This window comes from Choloepus didactylus, chromosome 15 (assembly GCF_015220235.1).
Source record: "Choloepus didactylus isolate mChoDid1 chromosome 15, mChoDid1.pri, whole genome shotgun sequence".
NCBI classification, from domain to species: domain Eukaryota; kingdom Metazoa; phylum Chordata; class Mammalia; order Pilosa; family Megalonychidae; genus Choloepus; species Choloepus didactylus.
The window spans coordinates 43987471-44009265 of record NC_051321.1 but is presented as its reverse complement, the minus strand read 5'-3'; the positions used below and the strand labels follow the sequence as shown (position 1 = coordinate 44009265).

The following is a 21795-nucleotide window of genomic DNA, read 5'->3' as shown; positions in this document are numbered from 1 at the left end:
GAATCCAACTCCAAACACACAAATCAACATACCAGAAGAGACACAGTACCTCACACAATTAATCAAAGAACTACAATCGAGGAACAAAAACATGGCAAAGGATTTAAAGGACATCAAGAAGACCATGGCCCAGGATATAAGTGACATAAAGAAGACCCTACAAGAGCATAAAGAAGACATTGCAAGAGTAAATAAAAAAAACAGAAGATCTTATGGAAATAAAAGTAACTGGTGGCCAAATTAAAAAGACTCTGGATATTCACAATACAAGACTAGAGGAAGCTGAACAATGACTCAGTGTCCTAGAACTCCACAGAACAGAAAATGAAAGAATAAAAGAAAGAATGGAGAAAAAAAATCGAAAAAATCGAAGTGGATCTCAGGGATACAATAGATAAAATAAAACGTCCAAATTTAAGACTCATTGGAGTCCCAGAAGGGGAAGAGAAGGGTAAAGGTCTAGAAAGAGTATTCAAAGAAATTGTTGGGAAAACTTCCCCAACCTTCTACACAATATAAATACACAAAGCATAAATGCTCAGCAAACTCCAAATAGAAGAAATCCAAATAAACCCACTCTGAGACATATTCTGATCACACTCTCAAATATTGAAGAGAAGGAGCAAGTTCTGAAAGCAGCAAGAGAAAAGCAATTCACCACATACAAAGGAAACAACATAAGACTAAGTTGTGACTACTTAGTGGCCACCATGGAGGCAAGAAGGCAGTGGCATGACATATTTAAAATTCTGAGAGAGAAAAATTTCCAACCAAGAATACTGTATCCAGCAAAACTCTCCTTCAAATTTGAGGGACAGCTTAAATTTTTCACAGACAAACAAATGCTGAGAGAGTTGGCCAATAAAAGACCTGCCCTACTTCAGATTCTAAAGGGAGCCCTACCAACAGAGAAACAAAGAAAGGAGAAAGAGATATAGAGAATTTTAACCGACATATATAGTACCTTACATCCCAGATCATCAGGACACTCATTTTTCTCTAGTGATCACAGATCTTTCTCCAGAAGGGACCATAAGCTGGGACATAAAACAAGCCTCAAGAAATTAAAAAAAAAAAAAAAAATTGAATATACTCAAAGCACATTCTCCAACCACAACGGAATACAAATAGAAGTCAATAATTTTTGAACTGTAACTCCACTATGCACTTCCTACATGATACAAAATACACAAACTCTAAGGACAAATCAGTGGTTTTGAACTCAACGTAAAATATGTAATTTTAGACAACTATATAAACGTGGGGGAATGGAGGAGTATAGGAACATAGTTTATGTGTCTATTGAAGTGAAGGTGGTATGAAAGAAAAACAAGTTTGATATGGATTTAAGAGGTTAATTTTAAGCCCCACAGTAAACACAAAGAAATTATCGGAGAATACAACCATAGAGATGAAATGTAGAGTTTGGGTTAAGAGAAATGGGGGAAGGGGCAATGGGGAGTTAAGAAATGAGTGTAGGGTTGCTATTTGAGGTGAAGGGAAATTTCTAGTAATGGATGGGGGGAAAGAGCAATACAACATTCTAAATGTGATTAATCCCATTAATGGAAGGCTAGGGAGGGGGGGAATGGGAAGATTTAGGCTGTATATATATTTCCACAACTGGGGAAAAAAAAAAAAAGACGGTCTAAATAGATGACAACTGCATGCCAAAGATGAACTTGGATGGGATTGGAGGATAGAGGACAGGTGGCTCAAAGGGACACAGTTGAGACATAAGGTAAAGGAAATATAGAATGTAAGCTTTGTATCATTGTTGAATCTCTTGTACTTCTTAGCTCCACTTAATGGGATTGCATAAAAGAATGTTCTTGTTCATGGGAAGTGTATATGTGAATTATAGTGTATGTTCAAGGATGTGTGCAGCTAGCTCTCATATGTTCAGAAGACAGAGCAATAGGTGATGGATGATAGGAAGGGAGGGAAAGAAATAGCGATGTGACAGCATGTTAAAGTTGGTGGATTGAGCTATTGGGGGAGAGGGGTCAGGGTATGATGGAATTCTGTGTATTGGGTTAGTATTGTTTTTGCAACTGTTTCTATAACTTTGAATTTAGTTCAAAATAAAAAAAAATAGATTGGGGTGATGAATGCACAACTATGTGATGGTACTGTGAACAGGTGATTGTACACCATGGATGACTGTATGGTAGGTGAATATATCTCAACAAAACTGAATTTTAAAAAATGGGCAAAAGTCTTTTTCACTTTAATTTTTATACTTGTTATTTTTGTGTGTGTGGTAATGAAGGTGTCAGGGATTGATTCTGGTGATGAATGCACAACTATGGTACTGTGAACAACTGAATGTATGCTTTATTTTGTATGACTGCATGGTATGTGACTATATCTCAATAAAATGAATTAAAAAAAAAGACCCACCCTGAATGAGTGGGGTAACACCTCCATGGAAATTATCCAACCAAATGTCTTGCCCACAGTTGATTGAGTCATGTCTACATGGAAACCATCAATAGGTTCCAACTTAATCAACACTAATATGTCTGCCCCCACAAGACTGCATTAAAGAACATGGTATTTGGGGTGACATAATATATTCAAATAGGCACAAATGGGAACTCCTTGGAATCAACAGCTTCTGTATCTCAAAGGAATTTGTCAAAAAGGTGAAGGGGCAGCCAACATGATGAGAGAAAATATTTGGAAACTTCATTCCTTTTTAAAGTTGACTAATACTCTACTGCTTGTATATACCACTTTCTGTTTATCTGTTCATGTTGAAGGACACTTGGGGTGATTAAGCCCTTTGGCTATTGTAAATAATGCTGCTGTAAACATTGGTGTATAGATATTACTCTGAATTTTTGCTTTCAATTCTTTTGGGGATATATGTAGCAGTGGAATTCCTGGGTTATATGGTGATTCTGTAGTTAATTTACTGAGGAAATTACCTAGATATTTTTCCACAGTGCTGCACCAGCAATGTACAAGGTTCCTATTTTTCCACATCCTCTCCGAAACTTGTTATTTTCTGTTTTTTTGTTTTTTTTTTTTTTAAATAGTAGCTATTCTAGAGAGCATGAAATGGTATCTCACTGTGGTTTTGATTTGCATTTCCTTGATGATCAATGATGCTGAGTATCTTTTCATGTGTTTATTGGCCATCCATGAATCTTCTTAGGGGAAATGTCTAATTCATCATGACCTTTGCCCATTTTTCAATTAGGTTGTTTGTCTTTTGTCGTTGAATTATTGGAGTTCTTTATATATTCTGGATATTAAATCCTTATTAGATACATGGTTAGCAATTATTTTCTCCCATTCTGTAGGTTTCTTTTCACTTTCTTGATTAATGTCCTTGGATGCACAAAAGTTATTAATTTTGAGGAAGTCCATTTTACCTATTTTTTCTTTTATTGCTCATACTTTTGGTGTCATATCTAAGAAATCACTGCCCAATCCAATGTTATGAAACTTTCCCCTGTGTTTTCTTCTAAGAAATTTTATGGTTTTAATCTGATGTTTAGGTCCTTCATCTATTTTGAATTAATTTTTGTATATGGTCTGAGGTAGAAGTCCAACTTCATTCTTTTGCATATGGTTATCCAGTTTTCCCAGGACCAATTGTTGAAGAGACTGTTCTTTCCCCAAATAATGTACTTGACATGATTATTGAAAATCATGTGGCCATACGAATTTATTTCTGCACTCTCAATTCTATTCCATTGGTCTATATGTCTGTCTTTATGCCAGTACCATGCTGTATGGAATACTGTGGCTTTGTAATAATTTTTGAAATTGGGGAGAGCAATACCTCCAATTTTATTTTTCTTGTTCAATAATTATTTGGTTATTTAAAGGTTCTTGTGATTCCATATGAATTTGAGGACTGGTTTCTCCATTTCTGCAAAATTGGCTGCTGGAATTTTGATAGGGATTGCACTGAATATGTAGATCACTTTGGGTAGCATTGATATCTTAACAATATTAAGTCTTTAAGGATGTCTGCAGTTTTAAGTGAATAAGTCCTTCCCTTCCTTTATTGATTCCTGAGTATTTTATTATATTTTATTTTTCAGATGCTGTCATGAATGGAATTTTTTTTTAATCTTTGTAATTTCCATTTTGGATTGGTCTTTGCTGCTGCATAGAAGCTGTTTATTTATTTATTTATTTTAATTAGAGAAGTTGTAAGTTTACAGAAAAATCATGTAAAAAATACAGCACTCCCATCAATCCCCTCCACCCCACCCCCACATTAATACTTGGCATTGGTACTTCTGTTACAGTTGAAGAAAGAATCTTTTTTTTTTTAATATATTTTTTAGGTGAAATTTAACATATACACAGAACAGAGGTAACTTTCAAAGCACGATTTAACAAGTAGCTAGAGTAAATTTCAAAGAATGTTATAGGTTACAGTTCCACAATTTCAATTATTTACCTTTTGTGATTTATAGCATATATACAGAAAGGTGATAACTTTCAAAGTATGATTTAACAAGTAGTTATATATGTAATTTCAAAGAATGTTATGGGTCACAGTTCAAGTTTCAGTTATCTCCTTATTGTGAAATATAAGACATACAGAAAGTACATTGTAATCTTAATACCACAACATTTGCTGAACGGATGAAGGGGCAAAGCATTAACCATCTGTAACAGAAGGGTGGCAGGATAATGGAAGGGGTAAAACCGTATTTAACTGAATCTAAGATGCTATGCATTATTAGACACATTTTCTGTACCACTTCATTATGTAATATTTCTATCAAAATTGTTTAATCTGAATCGAATCACGAGGAAATAATCAGATAATTACATCTGACAATTATATGCTACACATGACCCTGACCCATGGATCAGGGAGAAAAACCATTGCAACTTTTCTGTTAGTTTGAAGGTGTTCAAAACAAAAAGTTGGGAAACAAACAAAAAACCCAGAAACAACAAAAAAAGCACACCTATACACAGACCACTCAGTTTAAGAAATAAAACTACCAATACAGTTGAAACACCTGTGCAACCCATTCACTTTCTGTCACTTGAAGTTTTTCTCTCTTCTCTCAGGCCTTGTCAACACATGGGAAGAGGTCTACTCAGATTCGCCATTCTTTATTATTCTAGCAGACAAGCAAACAGGCCTTTCTTATTTAGAGTTTTATTGATAATCACTATGGGGAAACAGAGAGTTTTAACAAAAAATAAATACGGGAAAGTTACAAAGCCTACAGGGGATGCTGTGTGAGATTTGAGGTTAAATATTTTATAGAGAGGAGTTAATAAATAAATAATCATATGGCTTACATTTACTCAGTTACTATATGTGCAGTATGGTGCACATTTTCATAGAAGTCAAGCTTTTTTAAACCATTTTTGCTATATAGACCACAGACTCCTCAAATATACCTAGCATATTAGTTTTCTGCTTCTGTAATAGGAATAAATGCAAACAGAAGAATATTTACATTTAAAAAGTAAATTTTTGCCAAGTTGCTATGGACTAATAATTTACTTGCCAAAGTGCTTGCCTTTTTTCTTCTTTTTCATACATGGCAAGGTCTAGAAACCCATTCTGGAATCATTTAAAAAACTATTAAGTCATAAATTACCTCTAAAAGCCTAACCCTTATTTTTATATAACATATTGTAAAGTATGGTCTCAAGTTTTAAATACACTTTGAACTTCTCTGAATTTTTAAAGTTATTGATAATCTCATTTATAAACACCAAAATCTGTCAGCACCTGTCATTTTATGTTTATTCATTCACATTTCTCTTGTGTGTACTATAAAAATATATTTTATGACCTCTTACTCAAATAAATACTTGTAAATGGAAATAAAAATGTTCTAATGATAACATGTGAGTCCGTATCTACAGTTTCTGCCTCTTTTCGCTATATTGGGAAACTTCATTGATCTTCTCATTTCTATTTTTGTGGTACACCTACCTTAGAGGCCCACGATAGTGTAGGCCCAGTTTGCTGAAAGTGCCAGGCAAAATAATAGCTACCTACTTGTTTAACAGGAAAAAGCTGGCATCTGAGGACCTACATTCTAGTGACACTCAAGACCACGATCTTTAACCAAGAAGCAATCTATAACCATTTCCTCAGAGTGAAAAATTAATACAATTCTAATACAATTCAATTATCACTACAATTCAATAGTGGTTTTTAAAACTGGATAGGCATAGCCCTGGAGACACATAAAGACTTTTCAAAGAATTCACAGGAATGGATAATTTTAAAGGAATCCATTCCCAGAACCTCAGTTAGATATGTATTCTTTTCTAAAGATAATCTGCCTGAGAATGTCCTGCATTCACAGTAGCAAGTGAAAGTCACAGTCTTCATTTATTGTAAAACTTACTATGGTGAGTAAATATGGTGAGGGTTCTGAGGCATGGAACAAAGGGATAATCCTAAACTGCTGTCATTCATTCATATGTGTGTGTGTGTGTGTGTGTGTGTGTGTGTGTGTGTGTGTGTATGACTAATTCCATTATATAATAGAACAGGGAAGAGTAATGAAAATTCTCATTTAGGACCTCACCTCTTTCATACCATATCTATTTTCAAGGAATGCACGCCCTTCAGAAAGAGTCCCTGATAGGAGAAGAGAATAGCAAAAGCAGTACAAATTGGTGCCAGCGGTTCTTCTAAACATAACCAGAACGTGAACAAGATTACTAAATTTTTCAAGATACACTGCATAAATCCACATATAAAACTTTTGTGTGATTTATTTACAGATTCAGTATGTGTTATTCATTATGGTAGTTAAAAATCTATTTTGTCAAATCATGTCATGAAATATGTATTCTAATAGTTTGTACTATTTTTCTTATAAAGTGTTTAATATTTTCTACTTCCTAATAACAAAAGGCAAAATTATATGGCAGTTGCCAGAATTATTGATTTGTAGTTGTATTCTAACCTCTCGCACTACACACACTCAGGTTAATTTTTCAGAGGTTTTAGAAAAATTCCAAAATGCATAATAGTATGTTTATTCAGTTTGGGAAAGGAAGTCATTTATTCTGACACAAGTCAGGGTTGTGTCAACGTGATTACAGGATGAAGCAAGAAATATGAAATTTGGAAATGGGAAATTATGGCAGGTATAATTAGTTAAGATGAGGTCACACTGCCCCTTAATCCAATATGAGTGATGTCCTTACAAGAAGAGACACAAAGAGAGAAAAACACAAGGGAGAAGGCAAAGATGAGAAGATGAAGGTTTTGTGACCGCTACTTAAAAATGGCAAATTGAGTGTCACATTTTTCTTTTGTCCCTCCCCAAACAGTAGAAAAGACAGTAATAAAAAAAAAAAAAAAAAAAAAAAAAAAAGGACAGAGAATGAAAGAATATATATATATAATCAATAGAGAAAAGAGGTCCAATAGTATTTTGGAAATTTTAACAAAATGGAGAACACTGAAACTAAAGTATGAAGAGGAGGAAGTCAATAAGCTACAAGCCAATCCCAGCCACAAAACCCTGGAAATCTCAGGAATCGAAGTTATCAGGTACCTCTGAAATTGAGGGGCAGAGCTAAAGGTAGGATTGGTTGAAAGTATGTAAAAGGAGCAAATGCCCTTCCCTAACCAGGATGGGCAGGTGCCTATCCTTTACTTACCTTGGCAGAATATAAGAGAGTCATTCTTTAGAGGCACAGTCAAGGAAAGGAGGGTTGGGGAAAGGGGATATGGCACCATACTGACAACAGGAGCATTAAATTAGTTTAAATTGAATGGTGAAACTCCCAGCTGCCTGCTCAGACAGCTGGCAGTGAATCTTAACTGCCTGGCAGGAGATTGGAAGGTTCCCCTCTGGGTAAACAGATGGGCCCAAGAAAAAATACATAGAGACATTTGGGTGATAGTGCACCACAAGATATTTTGATAATAATATAAATAAAATGTTGATATTCAAAACAAACAGAAACAAATACTTACATAACCAACATCAGGTCTGTAACAAGTATATGCCCCTAAGATACTATGTAAGACATCATGATATGGGCCACCCTTAGGAGAGAAAATAAAATTTGAAACTATATAAATAATTGTCTTTAAGTTAATTCTCATATAACATGTTAATAAACTAACACTTTCTAAATGACTACTTGTTTTAGTGTACTAAACAATTGTCAAAAATACTCTAAATGCACGCTGCCAAAATGTTACCTAAAGTATTAAAAAAAATTAATCCTGAAGAACAAAAAAGCTAGAAAAATTCATTTAATGGATACAATCTACATAATTTGTGTACAATTTCCTTCATTTTACATAATATACTTTCAGCAAAAGAAAACCAAATTAAAATTATTAATACAAATTAATTTGTGTAATCTTAATAGCAAGGATTTTTTTCAATCTAAAGATTGATTCATCAATCTAAAGATAGAGGAATTCCATGTATAAAGACTGAGTCAAATACAAAGTACATATAAAATGGAATCATTTCTCTTCTCATAAGGTATAAGTAACTTTGTAACAGCCTCCATATGAAAAAATAAACCACATCTTCCTATTTCAACAGTCATTCTATGTGGTAGGTGCTGAAAATTTTTAAGATTTAGGACAAAGTTATTTATATTTGAACAATTAACTAGGCAAAAACACTAAAAATTCAAATATCTCACAGAATAAAAAATAAATTCACCGTAATGAAAATTCATCAAGTACCTATTACATAAAAGGCACTGTGTACTATGCTAAGTGCAAAGTATTTCAGTTACTGGAATAAAATAGAAATTCCTTTAAAATTTTCCTAATTTCTTACTTTTTACATAAAGGTCCCCAATTTTTATAGTTTTCCCGTTTCTAAAATAGCTATGCATTTAGATAATGTGTTCCTTTGGATATTAAAAGAATTTTTAAAAATATTATAAGCTGGTCAGAAACTCTCACCTTCTGAAAGATATAGAGAGATGGAAATGTACGGGATATGTCCAGCTTAATTAATTCCAGACTGGCCTCCCGATCAGCAACAGATACACCTGTATTTGCCAAGGAGATTAAATCAAAATGATTGCTGGGCTGCAAGAAATTCAATCTTATAAACACAGAATGATCACATAAGTTTGTTTAAGGAAAGTTAAAAGCTGAATAATCAGGAGATTTAAAAAAAAATGCCACACAACTTCTGTTGGAAATTAGTGCCTCTTACATAAAGAAAGGATCTACTTATACATTTGTCAAAGTTTTACGGTGACAGATTTCTGCTTCCTATTTTTATAAAAGGTACGGGGTCCCATCATGACAAGTAGTAAAAAAAATCCAAATACTCCGTTTTTCACAAAAGTCATTAGATGGCTGTGGACACAGAGAGGTCGAGAGGATATAAATGCCAGAAATGGATGAGCTTTTCTTAGGTGAGTGGATACCAGCAGCCATCTTTCTCCCTAGGGGAATATGCCAAGTCTGAGCATCGATTTAGGATTGGGCTTGCCATAGACAAAGGTAATTTTGTTTGGGGAAAGAGAAACTGGATCATGGCCAAGTAGGGCCGGTATGACAGATAGGAATCTGGAGGAGTCCTGCGTATATATACCTGGTTTTCCCCTATGGGACTTATGCTGAGTGCTGGGGTAGTGTAGAAGACTGGGCTAGAAAGACAGAATAAAACATGGTGCTTGCAAGAGAGTCTCCCTGGAGGGAGTGGCCTGTAATCAAAACAGGACCATACTTCCTACGAAGAAATTTGAAAGCAAAGTGAACTAAGTCTATCCAAATCTGCAACCTTGCCCCAGCCTAGCTCAACTGCTGATTAGATTGAGGTGATAAGCTTCTAATCCAAACTTCCTAATAAGACAGCACATGTTCTAACTGGGGGGAAACCAACTTTGGTCTCTACATTATTTTACATACAATGACTGGCATTCAATTAAACTTTTAAGATATGCAAAGAAGCAGGAAAATGTGATTTATTAAAAAAAAACAACAACAAAATAAACAGATCTGCAGATCATCCAGTGTTGGAATTGACAGACAAGAACATTAACTATTATAAAAATGTTAAAGAAAACTGAGGAAAAGATGGAAAAAAAGATGAAGAATTCCAGCAGAGAAAGAGAATCCATAAAAAGAACCAAGTGAACATTCTAAAATTACAAAGTATAATACCCGAAATTAAAAACTTATGGTAAAGACTTAATAGCAAACTGGATACAGAAGTAGAGAGGATTAGCGAACTTGATTATTGATCAATAAATATTATCCAAACTGAAGCACAGAGAGTGAAAAGAATTTTTTTTAGAAGTATAAGAGATTTGTGGGATACTGTAAAACAGTCCAACATATATGTAACTGGAGTCCCAGAAGGAGAGGAGATAGAGATGGGGCAGAAACAATATTTGAAAAGGTAACAGCCAGAAAATGTTAAATGACAACCGTAGATTATAAACATTTAGCAAATAAGAATACAGCATTTTATTAAATACTGCTTCTAAGTGGAACAATTCTTTACCACATTCAATTAATTTCTACTGAGGTACAACTTTACCAGTTATTTCTTGACAAAATGTTTCAAGGTATAAACTTATAATTTCATTTCTTCATAAAAATGAGTTTACAGAAAAGAACAATCAATCAGGTGAGGCCCTGCCAGTATAAAACTTCTTATATTTTCACCTTTCTTGCACTATCAGTTCCCCACAAATAGCTGACATAGCCTACAGGCCTCAGGATGATACTTACATGACCACTTCTGGAAATCAAGTATTTTCTCTAACCTTGCTTTATCAATTTTCCTCACCCTAATGTTCATTTTTCTAAAACAGAAGAAAGTGTATCCAAGAAATGTAACAGAGTTGCCTACATACACCATTTCTCCATTCTAAGTCATGTTGATTTTTAGAGTTTTACTTACAGCAAGAGAAGAGAGCTTGTTTTCTATGAAGTAGAGCAAACACAGCGAAAAGAAGTGACTGGAAGATAAATAGCTCCCCATTATGTAAGGACAACAGATGGCTGAATAAATTTACCTACATTTGGTAAACTAGGATGATTTACCTAGTTTTCGTGTTTTCCCTGAAATGATTAGGGAAAAAAAATTATGAAGGTGGAGGGAAAGATGAGGACGATGAATAAGTTAAACAAAGGGTAAGACATGATAAAAACTATAAATAATATATGACAGAAGGAGTGAAAGTCAGTGGAGGGAGGGGTCATTTGTCTCCAGGTTAAGTAAGCACTTGGCCTAAAAATACCTCACCCCCATTAGATTCAATGTTGTGGTTTAAACCCTGGGCTCTGGAGTGCAACAACCAGGGTTTATATCCCAGCTTCACTCCTTACAAGTTATTTAACCACTCTGAACTTCAGTTTCCTCTTACATTATTAAAGATAATGCTACCACCTATTGAAAGAGTTAATAAAGTTTGATGAGGTATGTCTATAAAGCAGTTGCTACAGTTCCTGACATATGGTACAAAATCAAATTATATTTCAAAGCTGGATTTTTATCTTGAAGTTCTTATTTAAAAAAGAAAAAAATCATACCTTCTGTATCATTCTCTGAACTTGCTTCACTGAAACTTTTCCACCGTTCCTTTGCTCTTGAGAGGAAGATTTCATAAAGTTCTGGGAAAAAAATAATAAAAATTCACATACACACAAAAAAAAAACAGGAAAAAAATATGTTCACAGATTTTTTTACTCTTTACCTATTAGAGATCCCAACTCCCTAATGTAACAGGCATCAAGATGTGGCAAACTCAAGTATTTGATTCTACCAAAATTATTTCCTACACAACCAGAAAGATAACAAATAAAAATATTGCCAAGTGGTCAGCCAAGTAGTTATAATATGGAAGGTATGTACAAAACAGGAAGAGATGCTTCTGTTAAAGAAGCATCATTGTGGAATAGCAGAAATAGGACTTTTGGATTGAGTGAGCCCTAGATTCAAATTCTAGCTTTGCCACTTTCTGTTTGTGGGATTTCAGTAAAGTCACTTAACCACTCTGGATCTCAGTTTTCTTCATCTGCAAACTAAGGAAAAATAACATCTACTTCATGGAGTTACTGATGATTAAACAAGATAATTTGTGTAAAGAACTTGGCAATTTATAGGCCCTCGATAAATGCTAGTTCTTGTATTCTTTCTCTCCTGAAGCTTGTTTCTCCTCTATATTATGTGTATGTATGTACATAAGCTATGATATATTATCTAAAGATATCTGCACACAGATTTGGTTGAAAAAGTCAATATATAAAAATCTCTACCCCATCTTTTTATTTTAAGTGCCCAATTACTTTTTGAGACTACCACTGTGCTTCCATATGTAAGATTTCATTACTTCAGGACCAAAAGAAATTGAAAAGAAACTCAAATTTTAATTGTCTAATTGTCTATTTCAGATTTTTAAATTACATAAAATAGTAGATTTCAGTGACATAAGAATAGAAAAAAATATTTCTTTGCCAAATGCTAACATTTATATATTGTCCGAAATGCCAAGAATATTTTACTTCAATTAAGCTTTACAAAAATTAATTTTCAAAGGTGAATGATGAACATGGTTAAAAATATCCAAACAGTACAAAAGAGTATAGAATGAAAAATAAATTTGTTCCTACACCTTCTCTCAGACACAACTATGGTTACCAGAGCTTTCACGAACCCTTCCAAAGATGAAATATGCATGCACAAACATATACATATATATCCTCCTTTTTAAAAAACAAAGTGGTATAATATTACATGCAATGACATGCATTCTGTTTTGTTATGTTGAAATTATTCCATATTAATATATATAAATCTTTTTTTGATTGCAGAATATTCCAATGTTATGACTGTACCATAAAGAGTATTATACATATTGCTAAGAATCAGGTTATAAAATAGTTGATAGATACATTTCCAAGAGATTCATTATTCTGATCTTTTCTTCTTTCTATTCACTTTTCATTCCTACTTATGTTGGGAAAGAGAAAATTAAAAAAGTAAAAAATCAAACTTACAATTTCTAATACTTGTGTCCAATTCCACCATCAAGGACTTGGTAGAAAAGGTAAATATAATTTAATATTTAGATACACAATTATTTTGGGGTTCTCAAGTATCAAATTGAAATCCACACTTTTTGCTTTCAAACTGGTTCCAAGCCATATCCAATTTCACTGTTCTACTCAAATTTTAAAACTACCTTGGAAGAAAAAAGGCTCACCAGATAAATCTGTCACTTTTGGAAGCCACAAAATGATCCAATAACAAAAAATGTGATATTGCGTTCCAGAAACATTAAAGGACATCTCTCCAGGGAAGATTTAGAGTGCTTATCTATAATAAGAAATCCTGCATCTCAGTTCAATTCCATTCTTGGCTCCTCATGCCAATTTATTTTGAATCTACAAAGGGAGAGGGGAAGTAGGCTTAGAGCTGGTACTTTGGACTTGAACAGAGAATACTTTGATTTCAGCATGTTTCATGTTCTGGTTTTCTGACAGTGATCTTGTGTATACTCTAAGCAAATTTTACTTTCACTATAATTTTATATTTGTCATCACAAATAAGTTTTAGTATAATTCCTTGAGAAAACAAATATTATTCCATTTTATAGGCAAAGAAAACTAAGACTAATAGATGTTAAATAATTTGCCCAAGGTCACAAATCTAATTTAGAGTGGAACCAAGATTTGAACCATATTTGCCTGACTTTAGAGCCCCTATTCTTAGTTTCTATTCTTTATAGGTTACAAATTTCATGATAAAAACAAACAAAACAAATACAAGAGGCAAAGAGTCCAACTACTTAGAACCATTCAAAACTAAACAAGGTTATCAAAAACAAATCTACTTCAATAAAACAGATATTTGCATGTCGATGTTCAGGGCTACAGTATTCATAAATGCCAAAATGCGGCAGGAACCCAAGTGTCCATCAACAGATGAACAGATAAACAAAATGCATATACACACAATGGAATATTATTCGGCTGTAAAAAGAAGTGAAGTACTGATGCATGTTACAATATGCATGCATCTTGAAGACATCATGTTGAGTGAAATAAGACACACAAAAGGACAAATACTGTATGATCTCACTTGTATGAAATAAGCAGAATATAAAAATTCATAAAGTCAGACACTAGAATACAGGTTATCAGGAGCTGGGTGGGGAGGGGAATGGAAAGTAATGTTTAGTTTGTAGAGTTTCTATCTGGAGTGACAGAAAAGTTTTGGCAATGAATGATGGTGATGAAGGCACAACTTTGTGAATGTAACATCTCTGAATTGTACATGTGAAAAGAGATAAAAGGGAAATTTTAGGTTGTATATAAGTTACCACACACACAAGAAGTCCATAGAACTGTGCAACACAAAGAGTGAACCTTAATGCAAACAGTAGGCTAAAGTTAATAACATAATTACAACAATATTGTTTGCTCAATTACAACAAAAGCACCACACGAATGCAAAATGTTAATAATAGGGAAAACTGTGGGTATGAGAATGAGTATCTGGGAATTCTATACTTTTTGAGTGATTTTTCTGCAAACATACAACTGCTCTAATAAAGAAGAAAAACAAATTTACTTGAATCAAACCTTAGCATTCTTCCCACCACTAGTGAAAAAGAAGGGGATGACTATTCATTCCATTCCTGAACACATAAATGTTTAGTAGAGGAAACCTAAAATTACTTTGAAAACAAATGACCTAGTTATATTACAAAACTACCAAATTAGAGCTTTTTTAAAAAAGAAACGTCTGTTTGCACTATCACAAAAAGTTAACATCAATTTAACCAATATGTTAATGTTTAAGTGGTAGGATACCTCACATTCTAAAACTAAGTTTATCAACAAAACAAAACAAAATAGTAATCAAAACAAAACTTCAAATAACCAATATCTCATTACCTCACCTGCATGTAAAACTGATTCCTAAGCCTTTAAACAATTCCAATATATTCAACAATCCTTAGTAGATTTTAAAAATCTAACTGAAATCTCTCACTGTAATGTAAAAATGGTTCCTTTTAATCTTTTCCAAACACAAAAGGCAAAGGAAACCTTTGTTTACATTTGGAGAATATTTAAGTCATGTAGATATCTAGCCTTTTTAAAGCTAAATTCATACTCTGAATTCTTCTTTTAAATTCTATTTCTAAAACTTAAAAAAAAGCTGTTAAAATAACATACTCATTATATTTATGAAAATCAATTTTCAAAAAAATCACAATCATGCTATCCAAAGATGGCATCACTTTTAAGACTAAATATTTATATTTTATTATAGTTCTGTCCAATTATATGTAATGTTGACTGTGGCCATGGAACATCCTTGTAGAAAAACTTTTGTACCCAAGCCTGATTATTTAAATTCTTAGAATTGGAATAACTAAATCAAAGGCTATTTTTTTTTGAGGCTTTTGATAAGTATTTCCAATTATTTTCAGTCATGCCCTATATGGGTAATACTCAATTATTTTAATCTTTTTAAATTTGAGGAGTGAAAAATAGTACTTTAATGTTGTTTTAATGTATAGGTCTTTGATTTATGTACCACTAGAAAAATGATTAAATTATAGTAATATATATATATAGTCAAACTGTGGAAAACACTGCAGCTATTGCACATATGAGGCAGATTTGTATGTACTGACACAGAGGGCTGTTCAAAATAAATTACAGAGTGAAAAAAGTAAATCAGAATAGTATTATGGCAAAGACTCCTTTTTTTGTGAGGAAAAACATAAAAGAATAAAAAAGAGAAAAGTCTCAAAAATTATCACATACAGATGCATACTTCTTATACGCACAGAAAAAAGGTCTGGAAGACCATACACCAATTGCTAGCAGTACTGAGAGTATGATCAGGATTGGGAGTTTTGGTGGATGAGGGAAAGAGACTTACAGTTTGTAATTTATGATTGCTTGAATATTTTTTCAATGAATATGTAAATAAAAACAACATATTATTTCCATTATTATACTAGAGCCTCTAAGTCTTCCTGTGGTGTCAATGTCTAGCATTATCATGATCACTCAGACCTATGCAGTGCCATTTAACTATATTTTGTTTTCTCCTATTTGATAATTATCCAAATTTTAAAAATTCTATAAAACAAATTCTACAAAACAATTCTATATTTTATTCCTATCTTTCAAGGTTTATGAAACTTCAGAAAATAAGAAACAGCTCCTTGAGGTGCCCTTACTTCTTTTTACATTTTATAACTTAAAAAAAACTTAATCAAAAAAAAGTTCAAAAGGATTGGTTTGAATATAGAGACAGGAAAATAAATTTCTAGCTTTCCCCCAATATTTATGTTTTTTTAGGTAAAGGGTAAAACATTCCACAACTAGACTATTTTATTTTTCCTTGTATATAGTTATTCATCCATAGCAAACTAATTTCCTCAGAAGTTTTAAAAATTACCTACTCTTACAATATTTGGATGTCAAGAATATTATTGATAGTTGTGAACTAAAGGAAACACCACACATCTTATTTATAGAATATGAAATATAGTAAGTTACTTATTAAATCATACCAGATTTAGGGATGGGGGGAATGAAGCATGCTCTTAAAATGATGTTATATATGGTAATGTCTTTTTAAATGGCCAATCTACTAATCTGCTTTGTAAATTTGGAGGTAGTTATTTGTATGTGGGAGTAACTGAACAGAATACAAACCAGGAGTGATATTTAGTTCATTTCCTACAGCTAGACTCCAAACTTTCCCACGAACACTAGGGGGCAATCCCTGCCACCACAATTCTCGAACTCTTCTCGTACTACGCCTAGAATTAAAGGGGGAGAAAAAAGGACAAAGTTACTTTTTTATATAAAAAATCCTAGTTGCATGATGGTTTACCTAGTCTATGGCTAAGTGATTGAATGGTTTTTAAGAAGACAAATAGGTAAGTATGTGATGCATTCTTTCCTTTGGGTTCATGCTGGCAGGCAATAAAAGCCTACAATATATATAGTACCCCAAAGAGGGACAATAATAATTTAAAGGGAACTGCCTTCTATAGGTTCTACTAATACAAGGATACAACGGAAGAAGCAAAAATATGTGGACAATTATTAAAACAAGATAAAAGAGACATAAAAATATACTGCCAATTCAGTGCCAAAAACAAAATCACAAAATATCTACTATGGGTAAGGCCCTAGTCTTTGAGAGGCAGTGTAGGTCTCCTGAAAATGATGGGTTTTAGAATCAGACAGGCCTGGGTTCAAATTTGGTTTAACCATTCACCAACTGTATAACCTTGGGCAAATCACTTAACTTCTCTGACCTATAAATGGAGATAAATATATGTGTATGTATATACATATATGTATCTTACAAATTTTTAAGAATCAAATTAGATTACTTATGTTAAGAGCCTAATAACAATATTTGGCACACTATGCCAATATTCAAATTCCCAATGTACATCCTGCACTAGGCATTGTAGAAGGTATCTCCTGCCCTCCAGTCTAGAGGGAAGATAAGGTATACAAAAATATTACAAAAAACTAGGAGGTGAAGTAAGGCAAGAAATACATTAGTTTCAAAGTATAATGGAACATTTACAGAAGGGAAAGATCATATATATTATATGTCCTTGACTATGAGATATTTTAAAAATCACATTAATATTTAACATTTTTAAAAATGCATCTTACAATGAATGTACATGTTTAATTTAATATTTTCTTTCCAAAAAACCTTTACTCCATACATAGTACATCTTACAATTGATGGTTTGTTAGAATGAAGAAAATATGGTAACTGAGGAGATTATAATAGTTTCATGAACCACTTAGCATTTCAGATGGGTCTCAAATGATGGGTAAGATTTTGACAGGCATAGAGAGTGGTCAATAAGGAAAGTAAATATTAGAGATTGTAAGATTTCTAAAAGCAAAGGCACAGAGATAAACACGGAATTTTCAGGCATTAGTTAACAGCATATTTCAGCCACAGCAGAAGATACATGCTGGGAAGTAAAAAAAAATATATATATAGAACTGGAAACATAAAATCTTTGGAGACAAACTGGAATTCAGAAAAGGTGTGCTTACTTACATTACTTCCCAATTGGGCAGTATTTCATTGATCCAAATTACCATTGCACTTGCAATATTTTCCTCCTGCTTAAATCGTTCTTTCATTATTTTTTTTCTTTTAAATGCTTCTTTAATTTCTGTTTTAAACAAGAATTATTCAATATAAATGAGCAAGCTCAAAAACCCCTTTTACTGCTACCTAATTCTACAAAACAGGCTTCCTCGAAAAGAATATTCTTGTCACAGCAACAGGAGAGGGAGGAAGGGACGAAGAGACCAAGGGACCAAGGGTACAAAGAAAAAAAATAAAGAATATTTACTTGGCTAATAATTTTAAAATAACATCTCCTATCCTACAAAAGCAAATGCAACAAAGTCCAGAAAAATCCTTTAAGTATATTCCTATAGCACATAATTCTATTTGTATTTTATCAATCTATGAACTGAAATGTGTCATGAATAATCATGTGAAAAGTAACTGTGGAAAACTAATATCCTTTTTTATACAAGGGGTTTATGAATTTCCTGACATAAAACCACATAGCATTAAAAAATTATTTTGTCAATGGCACTGTTACAATGAACACTTTTTAGTATGGCATTTCACTTTACCAATCAGAATGAAATAAAAATTCCCCTAACACACATATATGCACACAATAGCCCTCTGGAAAGCAGAGGTCACAATTTTGGAACAAAAGATGCTCAAACTTAGAAAGAAATAAGTGAATTAAAAATCAATAATTATATATAGTAGCATTATTCATGAAGTTTCTCTTTTGGGTGATAAAAAATTTGGTAATGGATGGTGGTGATAGCGGCTCAACACTGAGAAGGTAATTAATGTCACTGAATTGTACACTTAAAAATGGTAAAAATGGCAAAATTTATGGTATATATGTTGCCACACACACAAAAATTTTTTTAAATCAAATTATATAAAATTTTAGAACCAATAGGGACTTTAGAGATCAGCTAATGTTTTCAAATTCTGTTTCACATGTGCCTCAGAAACTGTCTTGAGGGACAAGCAGGAGACCAACCAAGCAGCAACCTTTTATTGTATTTTATATATTTGGATCTTATGTAAAATTTCTTGAGAAAAGGTTCTACTGTTTAAAAACAAAGAGATGGAAAGAGCCTTAAAGCCACTGATGTAGTCCACCTGCCTTCACACTGTACAGATGAGGAAATTAACATTTGGCCTATTTATTCAGATATATCTAGGCAGTATCAAACAGAATTACAGCTGTGGTCCTTTGATTTCCCAATTCAATGTTATCTCTATCATATCATTTATTAGGATCATCTACTTGTCAAAAACTATCTTAAATATTAAACAGTGAAGTCAGTGTTAAGGGTCATTAAAAATTTATTGGATATGTTAGAAATATTTCAAATACTGTATAGCAAAATAAACTCAACTAATATTTAAATAATTAGGTCTTTTAGAACAATATAACTGACCTCACATATCCTAAGCTTACTCTAAAATTAAATAAACTTCATTTCCAAAATAGAGCCACAAAGCAGAACTGCATACTATTATAATATTCCATTCGCTTTCAATTCAAGTCAAAGGAAAACTATCAGTTGTTAATAAGGTACAGGTATATATATATAGCTGTGTAACATTTTCTAAAAATGTATACTTATCCTGAACTAACAGTGGTTAGTGAATAAATACTGTTAAATTACCCTTGTGGTACTTTTTTTGTTTGGGGGAGGGAATTAATGAATAAATGTGTGAATGCACACATAAAACAGCATACATTTATGTGCCTGGTCAAGTGATACAACTGGGACTCTGGTGAAACTTCAAAAAGACACAAAGGCAAATTTTAATTTCAAATCACATTCTCACACTCATATGGGACATTATCTCAAAATGTTAAAATTACTTACAAAATATCAAAAGCCTAAAAACCACAAATTCATGAATAAAATCTTCATTTATAAATTAAAATAACAGCAGTCCAAGTTTTATGACTATAATATAAGGTCCCTCATAGATAGTCTGTTGCTTTTCTTCTCATATTAGTTTTGTAAAAGTACTTGCATAACTCCCTTTATCTAGTGCATGGATGGATGAGTAGAAAAATGGGGACAAAAACTGAATGAAAAATAAGGTGGGATGGGGGGATGATCTGGGTGTTCTTTTTTACTTTTATTTTTTATTCTTATTCTGATTCTTTCTGATGTAAGGAAAATGTTCAAAAATAGATTGGGGTGATGAATGCATGACTATATGATGGTACTGTGAACAGTTGATTGTACACCATGGATGACTGTATGGTATGTGAATATATTTCAATAAAACTGAATTTAATTAAAAAAAGTATTTGCATAAAAACTATGATTCTGGTATGACATTTTATTCTTCTTTAAGAACCAAATTCAGTTATAAAAGTCATAGAGGAAAAATAAAAATTCAGTATCATCTTGAAGAAGGATGATCAATTTCACAATCCATCTTCCTGTTGATATTAAACAAAATGAAATCAGTGACTTAACTATACCATTTGAAGTTACATTTTATACCTCGTTTTTTAGCCTCAGCCACCATCTCATCATATTCTTGTCGGTGCCGTAAAGTTTCTTCTACAGATTTGGCAGGAAGATTTCTGAAAAAGAAAATAATTACTTAGAGATAATTTTTAAAAGATTAATTTTTAAACTTATTAACTCCTCTTCCTTTTTCACAGCCATACACAAAGAATTTCTAAACTAATCACCTCATTTCATATCTTAAGAAAGTGAAAGACTGAAAAGAATTCTGCATTTTAGAACGGAATCGGAATCCATATTGCTAATATTTGTTACATATATGTTTGTATATATTTGTATGTCATATGGATAAATGTTTATATATTTAAGAATTTCAGATTTCAGCCAATACCTTTAGGTTATTTGTTTAACCCACTTATTAGAGGTTTTTAAAAATCATTTTTGAGGTATAATTTACATATAGTAAAATGAATGAACACATTTTAAAAGTTTGGCAAGTTTTGACCAATGTATACACCTGTGCAATCACCACACTGATCAAGATATAAAACATCTCATAAAGTTTCCTTGTGACCTTTTTGCATTCAATACTCACCCATCTACCACCGTAGACAATCACTCTCAGAAATCTATAACTATAGATTAGTTTGTTGCCTTTTGTAAAACTTCACATAGACTATTTTGTGTTTGGCTTCTTTTACTCATTATATTTTGAAAATGCATCTATGTTGTTATGTGTATTAGTAATGTATTCCTTTTAATTGCTGAGTAGTGTTCCATTTATCTATGTTGATGCACATTTGGGTTATTTCCAATTTTTGGCCACAGTGAATAAAGCTACTGTAAATACTCACATCAAGTCTTTCTGTGAGCATCTGCTTTCTTCTTAGGTATATACCTAAGAGGAGAATTCTTGGCTCATATGGTAAGAGCAATTATACCTTTATAACAAACTCCCAAACTGCTTTACACTTAATAGTTTTAAGACAGCAGTTATTCTTTTGAATATATTGAATGCTGGCTTAGAAAATCAATGGCTTCACAAAATCAGTGATTTAGATATATGAATATGAAAAAATAAACACATCTGAAATTACTCCATATCCAAATATATAATAATAATGTCCAGTTTTAGGAATCAGTTTCCTGGTTCTTTTCGAGAGGCTAGGGTAGAGAGAGATATGTGACTAACTCAAATTATATTCTCTTCCTGCCTTCTCAAATTAGTCAGATTCTTCAGGCATGTTGTAGCAGGAAGGAAAAAAGGTTTAGGC

At 32.6% G+C, this 21795-nt stretch overlaps 1 protein-coding gene across 4 annotated transcripts in view; it reads right to left on the bottom strand.

Annotated features, from left to right (window-relative positions):
* Window positions 1-21795, bottom strand: part of TBC1D12 (TBC1 domain family member 12) — a 205416-nt gene that overhangs the window by 26470 nt on the left and 157151 nt on the right. For all 4 annotated transcript variants that reach the window (XM_037804426.1, XM_037804427.1, XM_037804424.1 and 1 more), the window contains 6 exons: window positions 20555-20637; window positions 18033-18150; window positions 16646-16752; window positions 11495-11575; window positions 8903-8991; window positions 7946-8017 (listed from right to left, as the gene is read on the bottom strand). In XM_037804426.1, coding sequence (XP_037660354.1) covers window positions 7946-8017; window positions 8903-8991; window positions 11495-11575; window positions 16646-16752; window positions 18033-18150; window positions 20555-20579 — 492 coding nt within the window. In that variant the 5' untranslated portion in view covers window positions 20580-20637. The remainder of the gene's footprint in view (window positions 1-7945; window positions 8018-8902; window positions 8992-11494; window positions 11576-16645; window positions 16753-18032; window positions 18151-20554; window positions 20638-21795) is intronic.